The 22,114-nt window shown below is 45.6% G+C and overlaps 1 protein-coding gene across 1 annotated transcript in view; it reads right to left on the bottom strand.

The window, feature by feature from the left end:
* Positions 1 to 546: 546 nt before the first annotated feature.
* The window catches only part of REL (REL proto-oncogene, NF-kB subunit), a 32,943-nt gene continuing 11,375 nt past the window's right edge, over positions 547 to 22,114 (bottom strand). The window contains exons 4-10 of the mRNA XM_084515610.1: positions 20,932 to 21,023; positions 8,717 to 8,857; positions 5,069 to 5,173; positions 4,551 to 4,763; positions 4,122 to 4,190; positions 3,938 to 4,012; positions 547 to 3,279 (exon numbers count right to left, since the gene is read on the bottom strand). Coding sequence (XP_084371736.1) covers positions 2,492 to 3,279; positions 3,938 to 4,012; positions 4,122 to 4,190; positions 4,551 to 4,763; positions 5,069 to 5,173; positions 8,717 to 8,857; positions 20,932 to 21,023 — 1,483 coding nt within the window. The 3' untranslated portion in view covers positions 547 to 2,491. The remainder of the gene's footprint in view (positions 3,280 to 3,937; positions 4,013 to 4,121; positions 4,191 to 4,550; positions 4,764 to 5,068; positions 5,174 to 8,716; positions 8,858 to 20,931; positions 21,024 to 22,114) is intronic.

Here is a 22,114-nt window from a genome sequence, read left to right as displayed (position 1 = left end):
AGAATAACAAGAGCATGATTTAACTTTGTTCTTGAGGCATGTGCTTAAGAGGAAGGTATTTTCTAGCCTGTTACATGGAAAATGCTGAAAAACAAGGTCCAAGCACTGTTCCTTAGCATCATCTTTCTTCACACTGGAAAGATTTAAAATGAAGCTGTTGTATTTCTCCAAACAACTGGGCACATAAAACGTCCCCCTCCATTTTTTTGTATCAGCGTAGCTGAGCCTGGAGACAGCTCTTTGCAGGAAAGGCGGTGAGTGCAAGCTGTACCTGGTGTACGTCTCTGGCAGAGCCCGAGTGCATCTGTGCTCTGCGCCCATCTGCCCAACGAGTCAATTGCTGTGCCACAGACAAATGCTGAGTGCAAATGAATCCTTAATGCACACATTGCTTAAGGTTTCACAGCAGCCAACAGTAATTGTGAACGGAACAAAATAGTCTTAAGAGCCCCAGGATAAGCAAGCCAAAGCCTAATTTCTCCGATTGCTCTGGTCTCCCTAGTGGGAGGGATGCTGTGAATCTGAGAAGGCTGCAGAAGCTGAGTCCTTAGTATAACCAGTTTTTTAATTACCAAACCAACTTGTTTACAAAGGAAAACAGAACTTTGAAAATATTTAATTATACTGTAAAAACAAATTGTACTATAAAGAGCATTCTATAAAGTAAGGAAAATGTTTACTTTTAATAAACTTAAAGTTGAGAACTTCAAAAAAAAGAACTGAATAAACAACACATTTCAAGCTTTCTTTGTATTTGTTTTTTTCTGTCAGAAGACTGCGGCGGAGCTCCTGAAAAGGTAAGTGTTTCGCAGAAGTGAGAAAAACTTGCTTTAAGTAAGTGTGGAGAGTCAATTCATTCTGTCGTGTACTGAAGTTACAGGAAGCAGTGTTCCAAACTTCATTTATACACCTCGAAAGAACCTTTTCCGTCAAACCTGTGTAATTGGTGTCGTGCGTTACAGCTGCAGCACCTCACTGCCTTCAATGCAGTGAATTACTGCACTTAAACAGTCATTGCTTTCCCATAAACCACTGAGTTTTTTTGGAGTTCCTTTCTGCCTTGCATACAACTGTACATCTCAAGTAGCTTTTTTTAATTTGGGGTTGTGTTTTTTGTTTCTTTTACATTCAAGTGTGCTATTTAATATGTCTCTTCGTGGTGCAGTTTTATGTTGCCAAACAGTAAAAATTAGATTCTTAAGCCTTATCTGCCATATGAAACAGCTCTATAACTTAAGAAATGCACTGATATATTTCTTGCTGTCTTGCTTTTTATAATAATAATAAAATAGCAAAGCCCTATATGCAGACAAGTGTCTCACCTAGCCAGTTAATTCATGCGAGCTGTCCTTGGACACCTCGCACCTCAGGCTAAGAATGAAGATTGGGAAGCAAGTGAAGAGAGGAAGTTCTGGTTTCAGATACAGAGTGTAAAGGAGTGTTTTTAATTAGTACAGACTGAAATGGCCTTAAATTGTTAATACAGTGCATCTAAGTTTGGCTGCACTAAGACTGCCTCTGGGTTTACCCCAAGCCTTCTTGTGAGGGGGTGGTGGGGAGGCCGGATCTGAGCCATTTTTTAAGCAGTCACTTGCATAGCAGGAAACTGCCAGGATACCTGAGGAAAGAATAGGTAGAGGCTTCGGCTCAATAATATTTCTGCAGATCAAAATAAAATACGCATCACAGCTACATACACACAAAAACAAATTCCGGAGAAATAACGGCATGCTCCATTCCTAAAGCAACAGGGTTTTGTCATTTAAAATAGTGCACTTGGGATGAAGTGCAGAGAAGTCCTTACTTTCTGTTCATTATTCTGTGCAGTGATTCATTTACAACAGATCTGGACTATTTAAAAACTCAAACCTTCCGGTCTTTTAAAATATATCTAACAATGACATAGTCATTAAATTTTTTTAGAGTAAATTTGCCTTGAAAGCAAATGGAATACGGTGAAAATGTGAAAAATCAATGCATGATCTTGTTTTAGGAGAAAAATATTTTATATGAAAGAGGGTAAGAAACCTGAATCTTTCAAGCAAATTGAGTAAAGCTTTAACATTAGGTGAATCTGAACTAGAGTGCCCGTGTGCAGTTTCTTCCTAGTTTCTGTTCTATCAAGATGGAAAGTACTTTCCATTGCAAAAATAGTTTCTTTGCAGGCAATTTTAACCCTGTGAATTATACGAAATTTGACCCTTCTGAAGATACCAGCTTTTACTATCCCTAAAGGTAACGATGCTTTAAGTATTAACAATTCCCTTTTCCAACAGCATAAAAATGTCTAAGAGGCACTTCTAAAGTACAGAACCCCAAACCCTACTCCCACTTTTCTTCTTTACGGGCACCAGTCTTTGGGCTGTAATATATAACTTTGACGTTACATCGTGAAACTTACATAGTGACATTCTGAAAGAGAAAGCAGGGAATCCAGAAGGGTAAGCTACTGGTCGCTGTACGTACCCCACTTCAGCCCAACAGCACGGGCTCAATGGTTATAGCTTTGCAATATGGTATCAAATTGGAAAGACTGATAGAGCTCATCAGTGTGGACACCATCAGTGTCATAGAACTGGCTATCTGCAATGCTGTTCTGATGATTTTGGATAGGGTTGGTGGATAGTCTTGATTCGCTTAAAACTTCTTGGTCTAAAAAACTGTAAACTGCTGGGTCAGCTAAGTTAGACTGTGAATTAAAAGGTGTGCTGCCAGGGGCTACCACAGGTGGACAAGCTGGAGGCACCTGGTGGAGCTGCTGCCTGTGATTGCTTACATTTAACACCTGATTATACTTCTCAAAGTTTATGCTAGTGCAGTTCATGTCATCGGTCTCCATGTTCATGATGCTTGCTGTGGTGCTGGCCTGATGAGTCTGGTGCACGATGCTGTTACTGGAAACACTCTGCACGTCTGCAGTTGACACCGCCACTGCTCCCATCCCGTTAGTGCTGCTGAAATTCCTGAAAAAGCTGGAATCCTTCTCATCAGGCCAGTTCAGAGGGTTATCGTGGAAAGCTGGGAGAGTGCTGCTGCCCTGCGCGCCGGGCTGAGGCACGTCGGCCGCAAAGCTGTTCTGCGGGTGCGTGTTGAGCAGGCTGCCAGCCGAGGAGGGGGTGCTGTACAGCTGCTGCCAGCAGGAAGAGAGCGTGTCTTGCTTCCCTGGGCCCACCTGTGCGGGCTGATGGGGAATCTGATTGCACCCGGGATACATCTGACCGGAGCTGGGCAGAGTTCCTAGCCCTGGCATCATCAGCGTGGATGAAAACATGTTTGGTTCTGTGAAGAGGAAAGACATTACTGTATTTTTATGCCATTTCTGTATGCTTGTTTTAATTACAGATGGCAAAAATGGTTGTCTTAACAAGATTATCTGTGGATCCACACTTTACGTACTTGCTTCAATGCTGTCCAGGACAAGCACTATATTTCTGGACAGCAGCAAGACAGCTGTCTGCCTTACACCCCCCTTTATGGGGCATGCTGAAGGTAACAACCTTCTTTTACGCAAAGAATTGATGGGTTTAGCTTGTATAGCCAAAAGTACCAGTATCCTACAGGGAGAAAAGCTTGAGGAAATACCGGAATTTTTAGCAAAGAGGAGGGAAGGACAGGAACTGAGTGTTAGGGTTGAAGGATAGAGCATCTGAACCCAGAGACAATGAATACTCATCTGAACTAAAGACAGCAGTGCTTAGAAAGGGCCTCAATATAATTTTAATTTTATTTAAATGTAAGAATTATGATGAAGAGGCTAGAGCACTCTCGTGTGGAAAAAGGAAGTCACAGCATTGCTGAGGAGGAATAAGAGACAGGTACTGCTGCCGCCTTGGGACCCTTCAGTGCTCCCTGAAAAGCACCAGCCCCTTCCCACAGCAATCAGACACTTCTTGTTTCAAACTGCTCTTGGATTTGGGACATGCAAGCCAAAACTTACCTTTCTTGATCATCTTCCCTTCAGGGTTGGTAGCAGAAAACAAAGCCACTTTGGGCCTCTCTGTCGCATTTGATCCTGTGACGGAAGAAGCACGAATCTACTTTGAATGTTTGCTCTCAAATAAAACGACCCCATCTAACCATTTAGTTCGCTCAGACAAGACAAAGACAAGTATTTCCCTTACCACAGTCTTGTATGAGTTTTTGCCAAGCCAGTGTTGATCTTTGCCTTTTTGCTTTGTTACCATATGGATCTACAACAAAAGGAGTAGAAGGAAGACCACTGTTAATTAAAATTCTTTGATATAATAATTTGTAAAGAAACTCTCTAAAACTTACACTAGTGGCCCCTTACTGTAGAAAAATGTATTTAAAAATATATATTTCAGATGTGGCTACACTGCTAACAAACCAAGACACTGTTAACCATGACTCTTGATGTTTTCATTGAAAGAGGGAGCAAACTGACTAGTGGTAGGTTTTTGTTTTTTTTAAAAAATTCACATTGTAAAAGTAGCGTTGTAAAATTTTTACTAATGAAGTTACTGTTTACTATAAACAAGCGTTCTGCATTGATAGTAACTTTTAAGAAATTCAAGCAAGGGTAACCATACCCTTTTCGTCTGGTAGGTATCTGAAGTCCATTGGTTCACTGACTTCCTGGTCGGAAGGTCTTCTTAACTGCATCTTCACCGTGACAGGCTCGGTGATGTCTTTGAGAAACGGTGGCGTTCTGAACACAATTGCAACTTGGCGGTGAACATCAGCTTGTGAGAAGGAGCCTTTGGCCTCCCAGTTGTCCAAGACAAATCTGACTTCTATATCATCTAGTCCGTTACAAACACAAGATGCTCGTTAAGCTAAAGAAAACTGAAAACTTGCAGGAGAAAAAGCAGGAGAGGGAGCGAACAAAGGAGCCTGACTCAGAATTGAGATGCAGAGTACATGCCTTGACCTTAAAGACACAGAGCATCTTTCAGGGGTGCTGAGAGCCCTTGAACCTGAAAGCTATTCTGCCTAGCTAAAGCCAGAGCACTTACACAGGAGCGCGGTGAAGGGTTTAAATTCCCCATCTAGAAAGCAGTAGTGTCAGCCATTTGGAATAAAGGAAGAAAAAACTAGCCAAGGTTACCTTTTTGAACTTTGTCACACAGTAGAAATATTTCATCTCCTCCTTTTACACTTCCACAGTTCTTATTCACACGGCAAATTCTCAATTCTGCTGTGTTGGGAGCTCCTGGAAACAAACAGGCAAAATGGATGATAAAGAATTGTTGTAATTCTCACTGCTGAAGAGGAGGTGCTGGGAATCAAGGTATTTAAAGGGAAGGCAACAGCTGGAGGAGTATGACACGCTCCGAAATCCACACTAAAAAAAAAAAAATACATTCCAGCAGGGCTTGATGTTCCATGCAAATCCAGAGTCAGCAAGCAGCACAGCTAGCTTACAGCTCAGCCGCTCCTCTCAAAACACAAGAGTCCAGGGCAGATGTGCCACTTACTCCCTAACTATTCTAGAGTAGTCTCAAAATACTTCCCTAAATGATGCCATTATGCTCAGCACTGCTGCCCTGCAAGCTGTAGAATTGAAAGCAGTTCTTCAAGTAACTGATTACAGGTTACAGTCACGCTTCTTTGGAAAACGCTGGGCTGGCAAGTCAAGAAAATTCCCGGGTATCTGGTTGTAGCTTTATTCACAGGCACACTTGGCCACCAAACCTGTCCTCTCTCACGCTATCTGGGTGGTTGAGAGCAGCTCTAGGAGCCTAACCTTCAGGGCAGCAGATTTCACTCCAAAATGCTCCAAATTCCACCCCCAAGCCAGGACCGTACGTGGGCAGCACTCGCAGCCTGCGTGCACCCTCTGATAATGTTGTACACTGCAATAAATCCAACACGGCTGGAGCGTGCAGGTTGTGCCTCAACAGCCTGCAAGGGACTTACACTGCCTACATCCACACACTGCCTGGTACAGCTCACGTCTGCCCTGGTTCACCAGCAGCAGCTTTTCGGCAGGGTAAATAAGGACAGGAGACTACTGCAATGAAGAACAGCCCCTGGACGCTTTGTGGGCTGTCACAATTTATTCAAAAGGGCACTAACGTCACAATCTAGCGACTGAGAAGTGCTAAAACCTCTTCCCCCAGTCCAATCCCAGCAAAATGAAACCACGCTGTCCTGTGATGCTCTCCAGTTTTGTTATGCCACGACCCAGCACACCAAATGCACTTCAGCACCCTCCCATCAGCACGGCGAGGCGATGCCCCAGCACCACGGGCTGCCTGCTGGAGGCACAGAGGGGGCACACACACAAATCCACTCCAGGCTCCCAGTTTGAGCCGATTCCTGCCTGGCTTTCCGTGGTGCTGTGCAGGTCGGCCATCGCACCACAGAGGTGTGCGGGCTTGGAACAGAGCTCCCCGTAAGCTGGGGCCAGAGCCCAGGTACGTAGTTACTGTGAGCAGCAATGGGGATGGTGAGCGGGTGCCACAGCCTCGCTTACTGCCTGACACGTAACACTTGGTTCGCTGAATGAATCAGAAACTTTGAAGGGAGGGGAATCAAAGCAAAACCAGAAACAGTACAGGATCATATGATTGACAGTGTCATTGTGCGTTTTTCACAGGAAGAGTAAATTAAGAATTGCAAGGAGAAGCTTAATTTTACCTTTGTTTCACTTCTGTATGCTTAAATGGCACCCAATGTCCTTTGAACAGGTTTTGGGGAAGGTGTCCCAGGCTGCAGTTTGTCGTTTCATTTTGTCTTTTATTTTAATGCGGATTAGAAGGGGTGGAAAGTGCAAGAACCCTGAATGCCAGCCGATGTGGGTGCACCACTGCTGCCAGTCCTGGTGCTGGGCAGGAACGGCGAGCCAGGTGCCAGCCCCAGAGGGCAGCACACCGTGTGGCCTGCCGGGTCGGGTCGTGTCCTGCGGTGTCACGCCGCTTCCCATCGCACACGCCCCTGCCTCCCTGCTCCTATTCCTTGCCCCCAGAAAGCACGGCCGCAGTAACAAATATCTGGAAGGATGAGCTCACCGAAAATCAGGCCACTTTCCACGGGGGCAGAACAACACGTTCTTCCCAACCTCACTTCTCAGAAGCAGCACCATGCTTTCTGTGACTCTTCCCAAGAGTTTTCAGCGCAACTTGGGAAATTTCTGTTCAAAACCAGTTAATGTTACAAGCAACTGAAAACAGAAGCTGCCTGTAACACCGTATGTTACAAACTTCCAGTCTCGGCTGATGTGATTGCTTCCACATTATGTTCAGGTTATTCTTACACCTCTCTACTACCCAAAGCACGTGGAAACTAAACAGCGTTAGAAAACGAAGAAAATACTGGAATTAAGATGTGAAAGCTGATTTTCTGAGAAGCTCTGGATATTTTTTTTTGATCCTGATCTGAATGGGGCTGGAAAAGCCTGAAGGGTAACAACACAGGATTCCCAAACCCACTGCACCATACGTTTTTATCTTTTATCTAAACCTATAACCTCTGTTAGCCAGTACCGTACAGCAGAGCTGACTGACAAATGCTAACTTTTTTTTTTTTTTTTAAGAAATTCAGATCTGAAACTGCTGTTCCTGACAACAGCCGCATAATTTTTATGATTTGTGGTTACAGTTATGCACTGTTTTATTTACACTGCTGCTATGTTACACGGAGGATTTCAGATACCTACGGTGTATCAGGAGCTGCCCACATACACCCACACTAAAAAACCAAGCTTCCCCCTCCACACAGCTATCTGTCATTTCAGCAGCTTAGCAAAGACTGACGTCAATCAACGCAGACGAGTAATCATGATTTGGCATATTTCTAAATGGCATCTGAGATGTAGCTGCAAATCTCGTCTATCATTTCTATCTCAACCCTAATTAATACTACAAGTGTTCTCAGTAAGACAATGCACACAATTTCAACTTCTAGATAACTCTAGAAGAGACTAAAAATACCAAACCCACCTGATTTCATATTAAACATTTTCATTACGGTTATGCACACATCAACAAAATTCTGGGCATCGACGCATAAAATGCAGATCTCATTCTATGCTGTAGCTTCTCCTAAAATAATGGCCCTTGACCTTAAACGTCTGACACGGAAATACTTTCACTGCAGAAACAAAAATCGCTGCCAAAAAGGATTCTCCACGATTAAAAGCTCTTCTGCTACTCTTCCCCAGGAGCAGAAATCCAGCACACAGTGAGGGCTGAAATCCTCAGCTCCCCCGTTACCCACCTCTACGCCGAAAATATGACTGAACAGGATGCCAAAGGGCAGCACAAAAGCATTAGGACAGCGTCCCACTGAGGTGAGTATCTCTTGAGAGCTCTGTTGCAGAGCCCTCACGAGTCAAAGGCAAGACTCCTCAGTGGGACAAACGGGCTTTAGGTGCACAACAGATGGGTTTTGTGGCAGCCATCTCTCTCATTATAATTTTAACTGTTCGGCACGTCAGAAGCTGGCCTGTCCTTGCAGGCATTGCTGCATATGTGAACAAGGGCTGAGAAAGCACCTGTGAGTGGGCCCACGGCAGCGACGGACAATTCTGACCCCAGTGTACCAACATTTCATGCTGGGGTCATCTTTTGAGAGGATGCCAACCGCGTTGCCATGCGTTAGGCGTGAATCCAACAGTGCCAAAACAGAAAAGTGCCCCAAGGGCTACCAAAGAGCTCAAAACCTCAGGATCTGTCCTGGTATTTTTAATTTCATGCAAAGGGACCCCCAAAAAAAAGTGGGAAAAAAAAAACATATTTGAGCTGGTACTTACTGTTGTCATAGATTGGGTTGGAAATCAAAGGAGGCAGAGCTAATGTGTAGTTGCCGTGTTCATCAGGGAGGAAAGCTTGGAAGCAGAGCCGGACGACGTTGAGATCGTACTCATCGATGTTGTGCAGCTGCTCTTCAGGCACTAAACAGCAGAAGGAAAGACAAGGCTGAGAATTAGTCTTCAAAAGCAACAGCAATTCTTTAACAAACTCGGGATGGGTCTCCACTGGTAAAAGAAGCGGCGGTGCTGATGCGGAGGGAACGTGCCCATGGTTCCTGCTGGTGTTACAGGAGCTGCATGAATAAACTGGTTGCACACAGCATATGGTGGAGAAGCCTTTAACGCTTTCCCTTCATCAAACAGGGCAAAATCCAAAGCAAAAAAAAAAAGTAAAAACGTCCCTTCTAACAAGGCAGAGTCCTTCCTACCTTGGTGTTTTTCTAAAGGCTTGTTCTTTGACCAGATTTTCCATGGACGAGTTCAGATGAGCCAACCTGGGATTGCCCCTGAGCAGCTGCAGCAGAGGAAGGTGACCGTGCACCCCAAAACAGACTCTGTCACACCAACCAAGGCACGTCCACCTTCACAGCACTTTCATCCTTCCTCCTAGTTCTCCACTTGTTCCTTGAGTCCTTACCTTGCCTTGCAGAGCAAGTTCACGTATTTATAGTTTAAAAGTCATTCTCTGCACTTGTTTCTCTCTCGTTTGTGCATAATGAGGTTTACAAAAGAAATGCCACTGCCAAAGGGAAAACCTTCACAAAGCAGTACTCAGATCCAGCTGAAGATTTCAGCAAGTGAGAGATTTCTGCTACACGTTACCATTATTTTCCTCTAGAAACAGAGATGGAAAAATAATCAGAAGGCAGTCCTTGGGGCGAGACCGAAGGTGGAACAATACAGACCATCTCCCCCTTCCCATCACATCTGTGTCACTTCTGAACCTTCGGGAGTAGCGATTAGCGTGTCATACCATCGTGATACGCTTCTGCAGCTCAACAAGCAAACCCTGGCTGGGAAGGACGTGTTTCCTTGCACATTCCTACCAGCGCAAAGAACAGTAACGCAGAGCCCCAGCTCAACATCTCAGTTTTGTTCACCATTTTACTTTCAAAACATGGGACCTAGGATATCACTACTGCACATTTCGTGTGCACCCAGCTTCGTGGGCAGCTCTGGGAAAAGCAGCACTATTGGAAATTAAATGCTTTCCTTTAAGCTCTGGCATTAAACTACTATGCTGATACTCAGTGATTGACAAATGAGAAACTAATCTTATTTTATTCAAGTAGAAGTAGTGATAATTAAGATCATTTAAAGCAGTTGTGTCTCCCAAAATTGTTCAAAGCAGCAGCTCACCACAGTCAGGCTCTCCTTACAAGAGGGCAGGCTGAGGGGAGGCCTCCTGGGGGAGCGGAGGGGCAGGCGCTGAGCTCTGCTCTCTGGGGACAGCGACAGGACCCGAGGGGACGGCACGGAGCTGGGACAGGGCAGGGTCAGGCTGGGGGTTAGGGAAAGGGTCTGCACCCAGAGGGGGTCGGGCACTGGGACAGGCTGCCCAGGGAGGTGGGCACAGCCCCGAGCTGCTGGAGTTCAAGTGTTTGGACACGGCTCTCAGTTGCGTGGCCTGATTTTTGCATGGTGCTGGGTGGAGCCAGGAGTTGGACTTGATGATCCTTGTGGGTCCCTTCCTACTGGAGATATTCTATCGCTCTGTGGTACAATGACCTAAAGTGAACGTGTGCCAAGTCAACAGATCACATCCTCTGAAGCTCGCTCCCTCCCCTGCCCTTTCGAAGACCTCATGCAAGAATAAAAGATTAAGCGTGCTTGTGATAAAAAGCCTGGGGATCACACCATGCTGATTAGATTGCAATGCTCTGACCTTTAGCATTTATCATGGGCTGGTCTCCACCCTGCCATGAGCAGATTCCACAGTACCCACTCAAGTGCTTTCTTCCTTTCACCTTTTGATAGTGTGAAATAACAAATGCTCTGAGCTCAGAATACTTTCCACTGGCATTTCGTAGTCTTTCTGGTGTTCTCAATATCTCAGTTTCTCCCAGTTTCTATTGCAAAAAGAAATCAAATCACCTTTCCGCTCTGCAAGCCCGTGATCAGCAATATTTCAAGCCAGACCCAGCAGTAAGTGCTAACCAAGTCGGTACGCAACCTCACAAACATGAGGGCCCAGGGGAGCTCTGCCTGTGAACCTCGCAGGCTGCTGTCTGACTCAGATGTGCAAAGTGAAGTTTTACAACTTAATGTACTTCATTAGCCGACCTGCTACCTTACCAGAACGGGATCTTTGGAAAGCAGTTCTCTCTGCTGTTACACTCCTTTAAGCCAGGTGTATTGACACACAAATGCTGAGGCACCGTGGCAGCAGAGCAGCTCGCCCCTCAGCCCAGGCCAGGAGCAGAGCATCACGCGGGATGCAGCAGCCAGCACTGCCTCACGCTGCACGAGGACACCCTGGGCAAACCACAGCTTGTCCCTGAAAGCCTGCGGGTGGGTACGGACACAGCCTCCACCCCTGCCCTTCTGTTCGTCCCAGCCTGGGTCTACATCACTGGCTGGCGCTTCGTGAGGCCGACCAAGGATGAAGCAGATGCTGGTGCCGAACACCTGATGGTGACTGCCAGCAAACCTTCGATAAAACTGCTCGAGGACATGCTCATGCTTGGAGGAGTTGCTGGGTACGATGAGGTCTCTGCACCTCAGCACTTTGCTGGAATGGGCAGTGCTCAGCAGACTCCATAGTCCAAGTGCCTCTAGATGCAGCCCAACAGGAGTAAAGGGAAGAAAAGGAAAAAAGAAAAGAGACAGCCCGACTTAGGGAAAATGGAAAAGAAAAAAGAAAAAAAAAGTGCATTCTCTAGACTGGACCTTGCATACGGGATAATCAGAAGTTTAACATGACTTTGCTCTCAGCAGTTCAGGTGCCTCTAATCCCTGTTCTGACACCAGGCCAGGAAGCAAGGAGCTCCCAGCACACGCTGCCATGAGTGAGGCTTACATGAGTGAGCTCCATCAGCCGCTGATGTTCATTGGATCCAGCCGGACAGCCCAAGCTGTAGTCAAATTTCAAACCTCAGAAAAATGAAATCAGGTACCCTTGCACCAGTCAACTCCCTGCAGGCAGAAGCCAAGCACGAAATCTGGATCTGGCTTTGGATTCTGAACCCAGCGTGCGGGCTGCGTGGCCGTGCGATCGAGCCTCTCACACCGTGTCTCTCAGCACACCAGTCCCGCGCTGCATTTTCCGCAGGTGCAGCAGCCTCTTTCTCAGAAACAAATAACAGGAGGCCAAGTTTAACAGAACTCTATAAATGCAAAAATACATTAGATAGGAGAAAATGACTAAGTAAATGCTAATGTTCGAATTATCACGTTTCCTATACTGCGAACTTTCAGAAGTTCCCAACAAATGAGTTTGACAACTTGGTACAGGAAAGGTGCAGTGTGCCGACCACTGCCAAACACGGAATTGCTGTATACAGCTCGTTATATTGCAGCAAAAACACAGCTCTTCATTTGCATGTTCTTATAAATGACTTAATACATTATAAAAAATCTGCAGTTTGAAAGAGGAAGTGCTCAGTCAAGACTGATTCCTCTTGGGCTATTTTTAACCAGATGAGAAGAACATAACAGGGCAAAAAAGGAGAACAAGACAGCTGCGACTCCATCTTGTGATGGCACGCTTAAAAATATAGAGGCTAAATCCCATGCTTGCGTAAAGCAGCACACAGCTTTCATCAATTCCAAAACGTATTTCTTTCACACCTAAAAGACAGACTATCATCCAAACAAAATAAGATGCTGTTATTTTTAATGAACATCTAATTCTGCTCCCTCTGAAGTCAATTTGAGAGTAACCGCTGACTTGAGCGGATGCTGGCTTACACCTTCAGAATATTAAAAACAAACAAGAGCGAGGCAGACAAACACTGACTAATTCCTGGAGTATGGCTGTGCAGAGGATGGTCGTGTCATTCGGTGTTATTTCATCCACTTCCATACCGAAGGAGACAGCAGTAAACCCGACAAACCTGAATTTATGTAAGTTAAGAAACGCTGCTCAAGATTTGGGGAACAGAAAGGACTGGAGGCAAAGAGTACGCACACCATCGCCCCGTGCGAGCTCCATACATGCAGCTGTAGTGAAATCAGTGGCATCACACATGTGAAACAGGGAGATTGCACAACGCAGCATGTTCGGAACAGGCACGGCAGTCAAGGCTTGAACACAACACGTAAATAAGAGGAAGAAGTGCTCTGCTGTTGGCAAGGGTTCAACTTCCTCTCTGGACTTCTTGCTGCGTGGTACCACACCTTATTGTCCGCGTGTGAATCCGACTACAGGAGCTGCAACCCAGCCAACCATGGAAGCACGTTCCTGCGATGGCCCAACCTCACAACAAACCAGCCTTCATCGGGCAAAAATTCGTTTTCTGTATTTATCCGTGCAAACAGGAGTAAGTGAAGTAATGTTTATAAGGACGGCTACTTTATGAGGGGAAGGAGAACTTTCAAAAGCAACACGTAGCAAGCACATAGAAATAAAAATAATAATACTTAAAAGAACTGAGAAGAACTGAAAGTTTTTAAAGTAATTAAGAGGCTTGATATCATGAAATCCACAGAAACACAACCGAACAAAACTAACACCACTCCCCAAGATTCTGGCAACAGGGTTTAAAAAACAGTATCTAGAGTTGGGTTTGAAGCTGGGGATTAGGAGTTCTTCTACCAGCAACCAGCTACAGTAACTAGCAAATCCTTCATACATCTGTTTATGACTCCTCTGATAGAAATACTGGTCCCCCAACTTAACAATAATAATAATTGCATTTGGAAAAAAAGATTCTTTACTCTCTTATCACAAGAAGAAACTTATACAGCCCCAGCATGGGCACAAAGACACCCCATACAATTCACGAACTCCTTCCACCCTGAGCTGGCGAGCCCCAGCAGCGCACGCGACACAGGGTCAGGCTTGGGTTGTGCCTGCCTCAGAGGTCTTCATCCCTGAACTCCAGAGCTGCTCTGTTGGGTTTCGACTGAATTATAGGGCTTCCTGGGTTTGGCTTCCGCAGCACAGCTTTCTGGGTCCGGGTCACTAACACACAATTCCAGATTGTGGCACAAAATTAAAGATGCCGATAGCATCAGGCCTCCTGTTCATTGATCCCTACTGCTTTTTATTGTTTTAAAGTCTTCAACATCCAGAAAGATCAGGAGAATCCCATTTACCTGGTGACGTTATTAGGGGATTTAAAGGGCCTGATGTTTACTCATCAGGTGATGCTAGAGGGAAAGTGAAAGTTTATTCTGAACGCTGAAGAGCAATGACTTAATATGATACCAAATATTAGCTATTAAATAGGTTCCTCGCATGTAGCCCTCCCTCCACCCAGCTTCTAGGCGAATGATGTCAAACTTCTGGAGTGGGCAGAGAGGGAGGCACGTTAGCACCTAAACATAACTTACACGGAAACTTCCAGGGCAAATGATGTGGCGTGACACACTCAGAGCTGGCTGGGCTGAGAGAAGCAGCACACCCTGCAAAGGGACAGCGTGTGACCTTTGCTTCTTAGAGAGGGGCTGTGGGGGTGTCTGAGCAACGCTCGGTCTCAGGCAAGGAGAATGACCTGCAGTGAGGAGACCGCCCAGGAGCGCACATCATTAACGATCACCATGAGCTATGTTCTACCTTTTTTCTTACGTAGGCAGTGCTTTTTAATTCAGGGATATGCTGGGAGATCGGTTGCGTTTAGGCGATGACACAGAGGTGGTTTGCCTCAAGCGTTTTGCTCCTCGAGTGACTTCAAGCCCCAAGATACCCCCTGTAGCCCTGATACCTGCTGATTTAACCCAGCCTACGACAGAGGCTTTGCTGTAAAGGGGTGGCTTCTGCCCAAGCATCATTTCCAGCACTAACCTTGTGCTGGGACTACCTCTCACATGGTGAATCAGATCAAAGAACTGAACTGGTCTGGCCGAAAACTAACCTGGCTGAATAAAAGAGGAAAAGACTTGTCTCCAGTCGTCAGTCAGTTCCCAGGAACACCAGACCTGGCACACGGGAAATGGTGGAAAGAGATGCAGCAGCAGGACAGGCTGTCTTCTGCAGTGCTGATTTACGGCCAGAGAAATCGGGCGCAAATGACAGCCCCCTCTTGGTGCTTGGGAGGCACAACTCGGGTTCAGTTCACTCTCCCCAGCACACTGCGGCCACAGCTCGCGTAGCTACACGGCAGGCAGCCTGCAGGAGGGCTACAGCAGGCAGCTGCCAGCACACACTGAATTGCCCGGGTATTTGATCGGGGTCTCCTGCAGCTGAACTCTACACAGCCAAAAAGGACCTTGCCAAATAGTTTTATGCTACTTTTGCTGTTTCCAAATGCGACCGTACTGGTACAAAAGAAAGAACAGATAGTCCTGGTGTGCTGCTTGCCCCTTGCTGACAAAAGCCAAACGTTATGCTCTCTCCTTTGTACCCAGGCTTTGGAAACTAGATGCAGAGCTGCATGATAGGCCAGGCTGTTTGGCTATGTGTCCAGGGGCATAACACCATCCACCAGCACTTGCTCAGAGGGAGAAGCTGGGAACAAGAGGAGGGAAGGGCTGTGGCAGCACTACGATTCTTCTACGGATAAACCCATGCCTGGTTTATACCTCTGTGCTGCGTGGCGAGATGAGTTCAATCAACGCTGAAGAAAAAAAAAAACAGACAGCTTTTTGCATGTATCTATAAACAGCATGTGCAACAGCAGAACTCAGTAATTCAACAAAAAAAATCAGTGAGGGTGCAAACGACTAAAATCTGGATGCTGACCTAGAGTCAGTAAGCGCCCGACAGGCAGCAGATTCCCAGCGTGGTGAGGTGACATTTCCCTCTCGCATCTTACGTGCTGCCCCGGCGTAAGGAAGTGACATCAACTTTGTTTGTGCAGGGGGAAGGAGCGCAGGAAAGGTGAATGACCTGGCTTGAAACAAAAGCCGAGGGAAACACTCAGAGTACAAATGTAAACTTTTGAGTTTCGAGACATTTGTCCAAACAATATTTGACTGTAGGTGGGTTCTCCTCCTGTTTTAAGTCTGATATTAAAAAAAAAAACACAAAACATTAAATTGGAGCAGAATTAAACATATATCCAGCCCCCTCTGTACGTCTCTAAGACATACTTTTAGCTACTTTTGTTTACCATATTAAAAAAGAAGTCAGCATTTTTTGTCTCTCTACCTGGTAATTTTCCTTCTTCCCTTTTAAGAAATTTGAAGAGACTGTCTTTTATGTTAACATACAAATTTCAGGGCAAACAGCAAGAACCACGTGCACGAAGAACAGAAGGCTTTCTAAAGGTAAAAGCTAAAGGAATGGTACGATCCGGGCATCTAGCCTTCCTCAGGTGGCTTTGCCCTGTGCCTCTTACGAAGCTGCCTGCTCTCACTTCCCAAGATTGTCAGCTTGAGCACCTGGTTGGGGTTGGGGCTGCATTACACATTTAATTTCAGGGCAGTAAGTTGGAAGTTTTAACACCTGGGACACTCACTGCAGAAGCCCGCAGTGCTTTTCTCTTTCTCAAGCCCTTCCTCACTCCCCACGTCTCGCTCAGAGCTGCCTTTTTGGTTCGGGGCACGACGCCTGCTCGCAGATCCGCGGCCCCACAAGCTGCAGCACGAAGCGCGTGCTGCCCTGCAGCGGGTGGGCTGGCGAGGGGGATCCTGGCGAGCCCAGCCCGTGTGGGCGACTGGCGTCAGAGCTGAGGGGCTCACGGGGCGCAGCCGCGCCGGGGCCAGCAGCAGGGGAAGCTGCGGAGAGGGTGACGGGGCGCGTGGGCAGGAAGGCAGCGCCACTTGTGTGGGGAGCAGCCCGAGCGCGGCGCGGAGGCGGAGGCGTGCAGGGGGTGTCGTGGAGACTGTGACGAGTGCGGAGCGAGCGCGGGGTCAGCGGCCCGCGGGCGGAAAGGGGAAACGGCGAGAGGAAAGACTGCGGAGGCCAACGGAGCCGCGTTAGTGGCGGGGTACGTGGGACAGGCTGAAAATTAATTAAGCGCTTATTAGCGAGAGCAATTACAAAGGAGCAGGAACCTTAAGCGTATGCCGAGCTCCAGGGAAAGCCTATTTGTGCTCTCGCGATCAGGTGCCTGAAATCGGGCAGTTTCGCGCTCTAAGCCAAGCCTAGGGTTTTCGCACTGTCATCCATTTAGCTAGAAAAAGGCTGGTCCTCTGTAATACTGTGCAAAGTACAGTTTTCCCCTAAATTTAATGAACACATCTAGGGCTTTTCCTCATTGATAATTAACTTAGGTTATTATTAAGTCAATTGTTGTCTCTGCTTCAAGTCACACCCACCCACAAAAGCTCTGAGCTCAAGACTGGCTCTTCTTTTAATTTGAGTTGGCTATACATCAGACAGTGCATGGTAGGACGAGGATATGGCACAACTCTACAGCTACGAAAAGAAAACAAACACCCTAGAAAGCAGACATGGACCAGCTCCACTGGAGGAGTAACTCTGCTCCTTCGAAGCCGTGCCATTTGTATCACCATCACGCCAAGGAGGCCCAGTTACGCATCAGGCTGCCAGTGCACAGCATTTTCCTGGTGTGCTCAGGGATAAGAGACAATAGAGATTGTAGTAATCGTTTAGCTTTATAGGACAGAAACATACGGGTCATAGCCTTGTGAGCAACGCGGGTCACGAGTATGTCCAGTGATGGTGTGGAAACAACAATTCTCTGTTAAGGCTAAGTCAAGAGGAGCAGCCTTCTGGCAGATCACCTGAGTGGCATCACAGTGAACTCACACAACTTGCACAGAGGACGTTTAGAACCTATCCTGCCTCTAACAATGGACAAATGGTGCCAGCTAACAGTGGGGATTTCAAGTGAAACAGCCTTCCAGATACGCTCTCAGGGTGACTCAGATGCAGGCAGCCCCAGCAGGCACACGGTGTGATGTGCAGACACAGCCCTGCTATCACCCAGGAGCTCGGCGGTAGGCATCAGTCACTTCAACAGCTAGGTGAGAGTGCTGGAGAAAATTATCTTGAACGTGCATCTTTACTGAGCAAGTTCCTACTGCTGCCCATGACGGCCACGCGTGTCCATGCCACGTGCTGCCCGCTGCGGAGGAGGGATGACACCGCCAGAGAATTTGCATTAGGACTCACTCTCCCTTTGCCACCCCAGCTGCCTGTGGCACCCTGGCTTCCCTGGAAGATGAAGGCCCCTTTACACAAGGAAGTTTGGAATGCAACCTCGTGGACCCACACCTTGCTATTACTGCAGCCTTCCTGACATGGGTAATACACGTGGTGGCAAGCTGGAGACATATTTTGTCTGTTAATAGGGCCTCTGCCTCAAATGGGGACTCGGGACGGGGATTATTTGACTGATCCAGAAGAGAGTGGGGAAGAAAAAGAAAAAACTCCTAGCTCACAAACACCCTGAAGACAGGTTTTCAGCTCTGTGAGAACTTAAATGTTCAACACAACCTTTTTCACATCGCTGAAAAATACCGGCAGTCCTGCAGAACTTGATGTTCCTACAAGGAAGGAGCAGCATTAACTTGCAACCTGCTTAGAGGACGCACCTAACCCCGAGAAACTTCTCTAATTAGGAAAGTTGGATAACTTTCCGAAGACAAAGTAGTAAATAAATGCAGAGTATGGGATGTATACAACACATCCTAAACCACCTTGAAGAATGCAGTGATACTCTTGACCTTACAAAACAAGCCAACTAAACCCATATATAAAACTTTCAACCTTATCAAGCAGTAAGCATTATGGTGACTGCTGCTAGCAAAAACCTGTTTTGATCAACTAAGCACACACAATAAAAATACTTCTGTCACTAATCCTGTTTTATTAAACCCTGGTCCTGTGCCCTTCTGGGCTCCGCGCAGCGTGGGACTGCCCTGAAGCGGCTGGAGGCCATTCTCAAGGCGGCTCAGCTTTGTGCTGACACGTTAACAAGTGCTGAAAGGCAATTACGCAGGCTGGGGATTGCCAGCAGCCCCTTCTCAGCACAAGGCCTGCCAAGAGCAGGGTGCTGCCCTGTGTGTCACCCAAGCGAGGCTCTCCCCTGCTGCCAGGGCAGGTCTCCCTGCTGTTGGCCGGGCAGAGAGGAGCCCAGGATCTGATGCCACCAAGTGCAACCAGCTGCAATTGCCCCAGAACGATGAGTGAACTTGGAGTTACGTGCCAACCACTGCACGAGTCTACTCTCAAACTGTTGTAAACTTGTCTTTACTCTGTTACGCTGAGCAGCGCTAAGAACAGAGCTCTATGTGACTGCCAAAGCTTCTTTGGTGAAATACACCTACATAAAAGGAGTTTATCTTGTTCTTTTACTGCACAACATCAAGAGAAAATGCCAACTCATGTTTTACTTACGGAGTAAAACAAAGCAAGCCAAGGGGGCTAAACAGAAGAGTTCCTCTTTTTTGATTTAAAATCAAGGTAAAGCTGGCTGAGTCAAGGTAACAGTAAGTCAAACACTACTTTATACTCTTTAAACTGTGTTGAAGGACTAATTTTAAAACGTGCTATTGTGTGTGAAAATTATCAGAACTAGGTTCTGGTTTTGATGGACCATCAGCCTGACAACAAACAGCTGTTATCTAGAGCATTTCTCACCTTGTAGCGAGTTCAACATGTTTCTTTTTGTCCTGTTCAGGACAAAAGCAAAGTATGTATTTCGAAGCTAGCTGGAAACCTAGTTCCCAACCCTCCAACAAGGGCCTTACCTGAATTTAGCATGACTTCTGTGGGTATAGAAAAGGGTTTGAAAAATCTCCAGGTTTTTTGCCACACCTAAGCGAATACATAAATGCATTCATGATAATGCCTTCTTCTCAGAGGCACTATTGGTGCTTGGTACCAGAGAAACAAAAGAAGAGTCCACAGCTTCCTTTCCACAATTTCTTAAATTCTATAATTGGGGAAAACTATGAATAAGAAAGTCAGCATTGAAGCAATACGATTTTGAGGTAACAGTATGAACTTACTGTCAGCCGAAATGATTTTTATTTTGAATAGGCAGTCAAAAACTGGGGGCCTTTTAAGTTTTAAAAACGCTTCATCATTCTTGATCAGTAGAAGTTCAATGTGTCAACAGTGTTAATGGTGCTATGTTTGTAAGAGGTTTTTTATTTAGCAATTGTATCGTGTGCATTGGCTTCAGAATGAGGAAGTTAAAGGGTCTGGGATGGGGTTTTTTCCTAACGCGTGCATGTTTTAGTCTTCTAACTCCTTAAAGCGATTGCTGACATAAAATACGTTCTTTTTCTTGTAACTACAATACACAAGTACAAGACGTCCATACCATCAGCTGAAGGATTTTGACAAGAATGTGGAGAAACTGAAAGGTGTAAGTTAAATTAATTCCAGTCTACTTTACATAGTACAATCCTGAAGAAGATTGCACTTCTGTGCAGTGAATTCAGATGTCAAAGAAACCTTTCTCTACAGGATGACAAAAAGCAAGAACAGAATTCTGTGCATTGATTTACCAGTCACGTGGCTGTGAGATACATTGGTTTAGCAAGTTGATCTAAGGAAAAACTGTTTTGTTTTTTTTTTTTTTTTTTTTTTTTTGCGAGTTGGTTTTCCATTGGAGCATCTTGCTGAGTCTGTTCACCATGTAGCCACACGGCTTCTCTATTTGATGCGAGGGAAGTGGTAGGAGTGTGTGACCAGGGATGGAGGGAAGGGCAGGATGACGCCTTTTGAGAGCAGCCCACAGCTAGGTCAGATCAGCTATCATGTAAAACTACAGCCTGTGGGTAGGTCCCTACAGGTGTGGTTCTGTAGCAGCACAGCTCGCCCCTGACTTGACTGAAATCGGTACTGCTGTGGATTTCCTTACTGCCTGTACCAGCTCCCATGCTGTAAAATCAAGCAAGGAGCAGCATCAGCACCTCTCCTGCAGATAGCACCCTATCTGCAGGGTGGCAGGGACAGAAAAAGGCAGCTACCCAAATAGGTTTCATAATGTGATGCCAGTGAGGAAAGACTAGGAGGGACACAGAAAGGGAAGAGCGTTTCTCAAAAAATATAAAAATTGGGGAAAAAAAGAAAAAACAGCAACCCAGTGCTCCACCACAGAAGCAAAGGCAGGACAAAAATGAACGAACCAACCAAAACAGTAACATCCTTGAAAAGAGAACTTTCAACCAACCAGATAAGCTCTACTCACCATTAAAAGGGTTGATCTTCTTCGAGATTCGTAAGGAAATTGATTCCTTCAGGTCTCTCTTCTTCACACACTGAATGCCCAAATTCTGAAAACTGAAGCACATATGGAGGGATTTCACAAAGTAATAAAATCCTCAGTGTAGAAGAGTGAATAAATTATTTGCTGTTGAACAATACTGTGATAATATATGGTATAAGAAATTAAAGAATATGTTTATTTTGAGAAAGTTGTAACAGGTCTGAAAAGCAGGGATGCAGTTTTTCTAAAACAAAGAGCAGAAACAGAATAGAAAAATACCAAACTAAAGTCCTAAAGAGGAATATATATTTCTATATTAAGAATCGTTACTCTGCAGTGATTAAAATTTGAATGTTCAGTCTCGTGTAATTGAAAGTGAAAACTATTTTTGTAATCAATAAACCTGCTAGTGTGCACTAGTTAAAAATGTGTGCTTCTGGTTTTATCAGGGAATATAAATCTTGAACGCTATTTTAATGGTTTTTAGAACAAGTAAAAACAGGTTTTGAAATCTCATGTAGTTATGGAAAGGTTCTGAAGAGCTGCAGCTCTTCCTTATTTGCATAAAAGTGCAGGTCACCCCGATGCAGGAGGTGGGGGGAGTCCCAGGCGAGCTGACTCTTTCCCACATGGAAAAACCATGACATCATCAAAGCTGAGTGGATGTAAAGCAGGAAGTAAAAAAAAAAAAAAAAAAAAAGAAAGAAAGAAAAAGAAAAAATACATGTATATATAAATTAAAAACAAATAAATCCATGTTTCATAATGTTACAATAAGCTCAGAAGATAAACTGTGCCAGTAGGCTCTGACAATCTTTCTCCAGAACTGGCAATTTCCCTTACTTTGAAATGCCACAAAAGTGTTTAACTTTTTTTTTGGTTATGCCTAAAAAACACCTTAATCCATCTAAATCCTTCCTCCCACAACTCTCAGGGGTAGTCTTCTGTTTCCCTGCTCTAAGCAAGACTATCCAAGTGTGACACTGATTTTGCTTCCCCCAAAGCCCCTCGCCTGTGCCCAATGGGCTCTGTTCAGAGGTTCCCACATCCTCTGCAATCAGACTCCACTTGTAGCATCTCTACTGTAGAGGAACACATAAGCTTCCCTTTCAACCCTACAGAGTGCCCCAAAAGAAACCAAACCACACTAGCATGTCACAGCTCA

This window comes from Aythya ferina, assembly GCF_964211825.1.
Source record: "Aythya ferina genome assembly, chromosome: 3".
NCBI classification, from domain to species: Eukaryota; Metazoa; Chordata; class Aves; order Anseriformes; family Anatidae; genus Aythya; species Aythya ferina.
The sequence above is the reverse complement of the archived record's forward strand: the minus strand, read 5'-3'. Positions and strand labels throughout refer to the sequence as shown.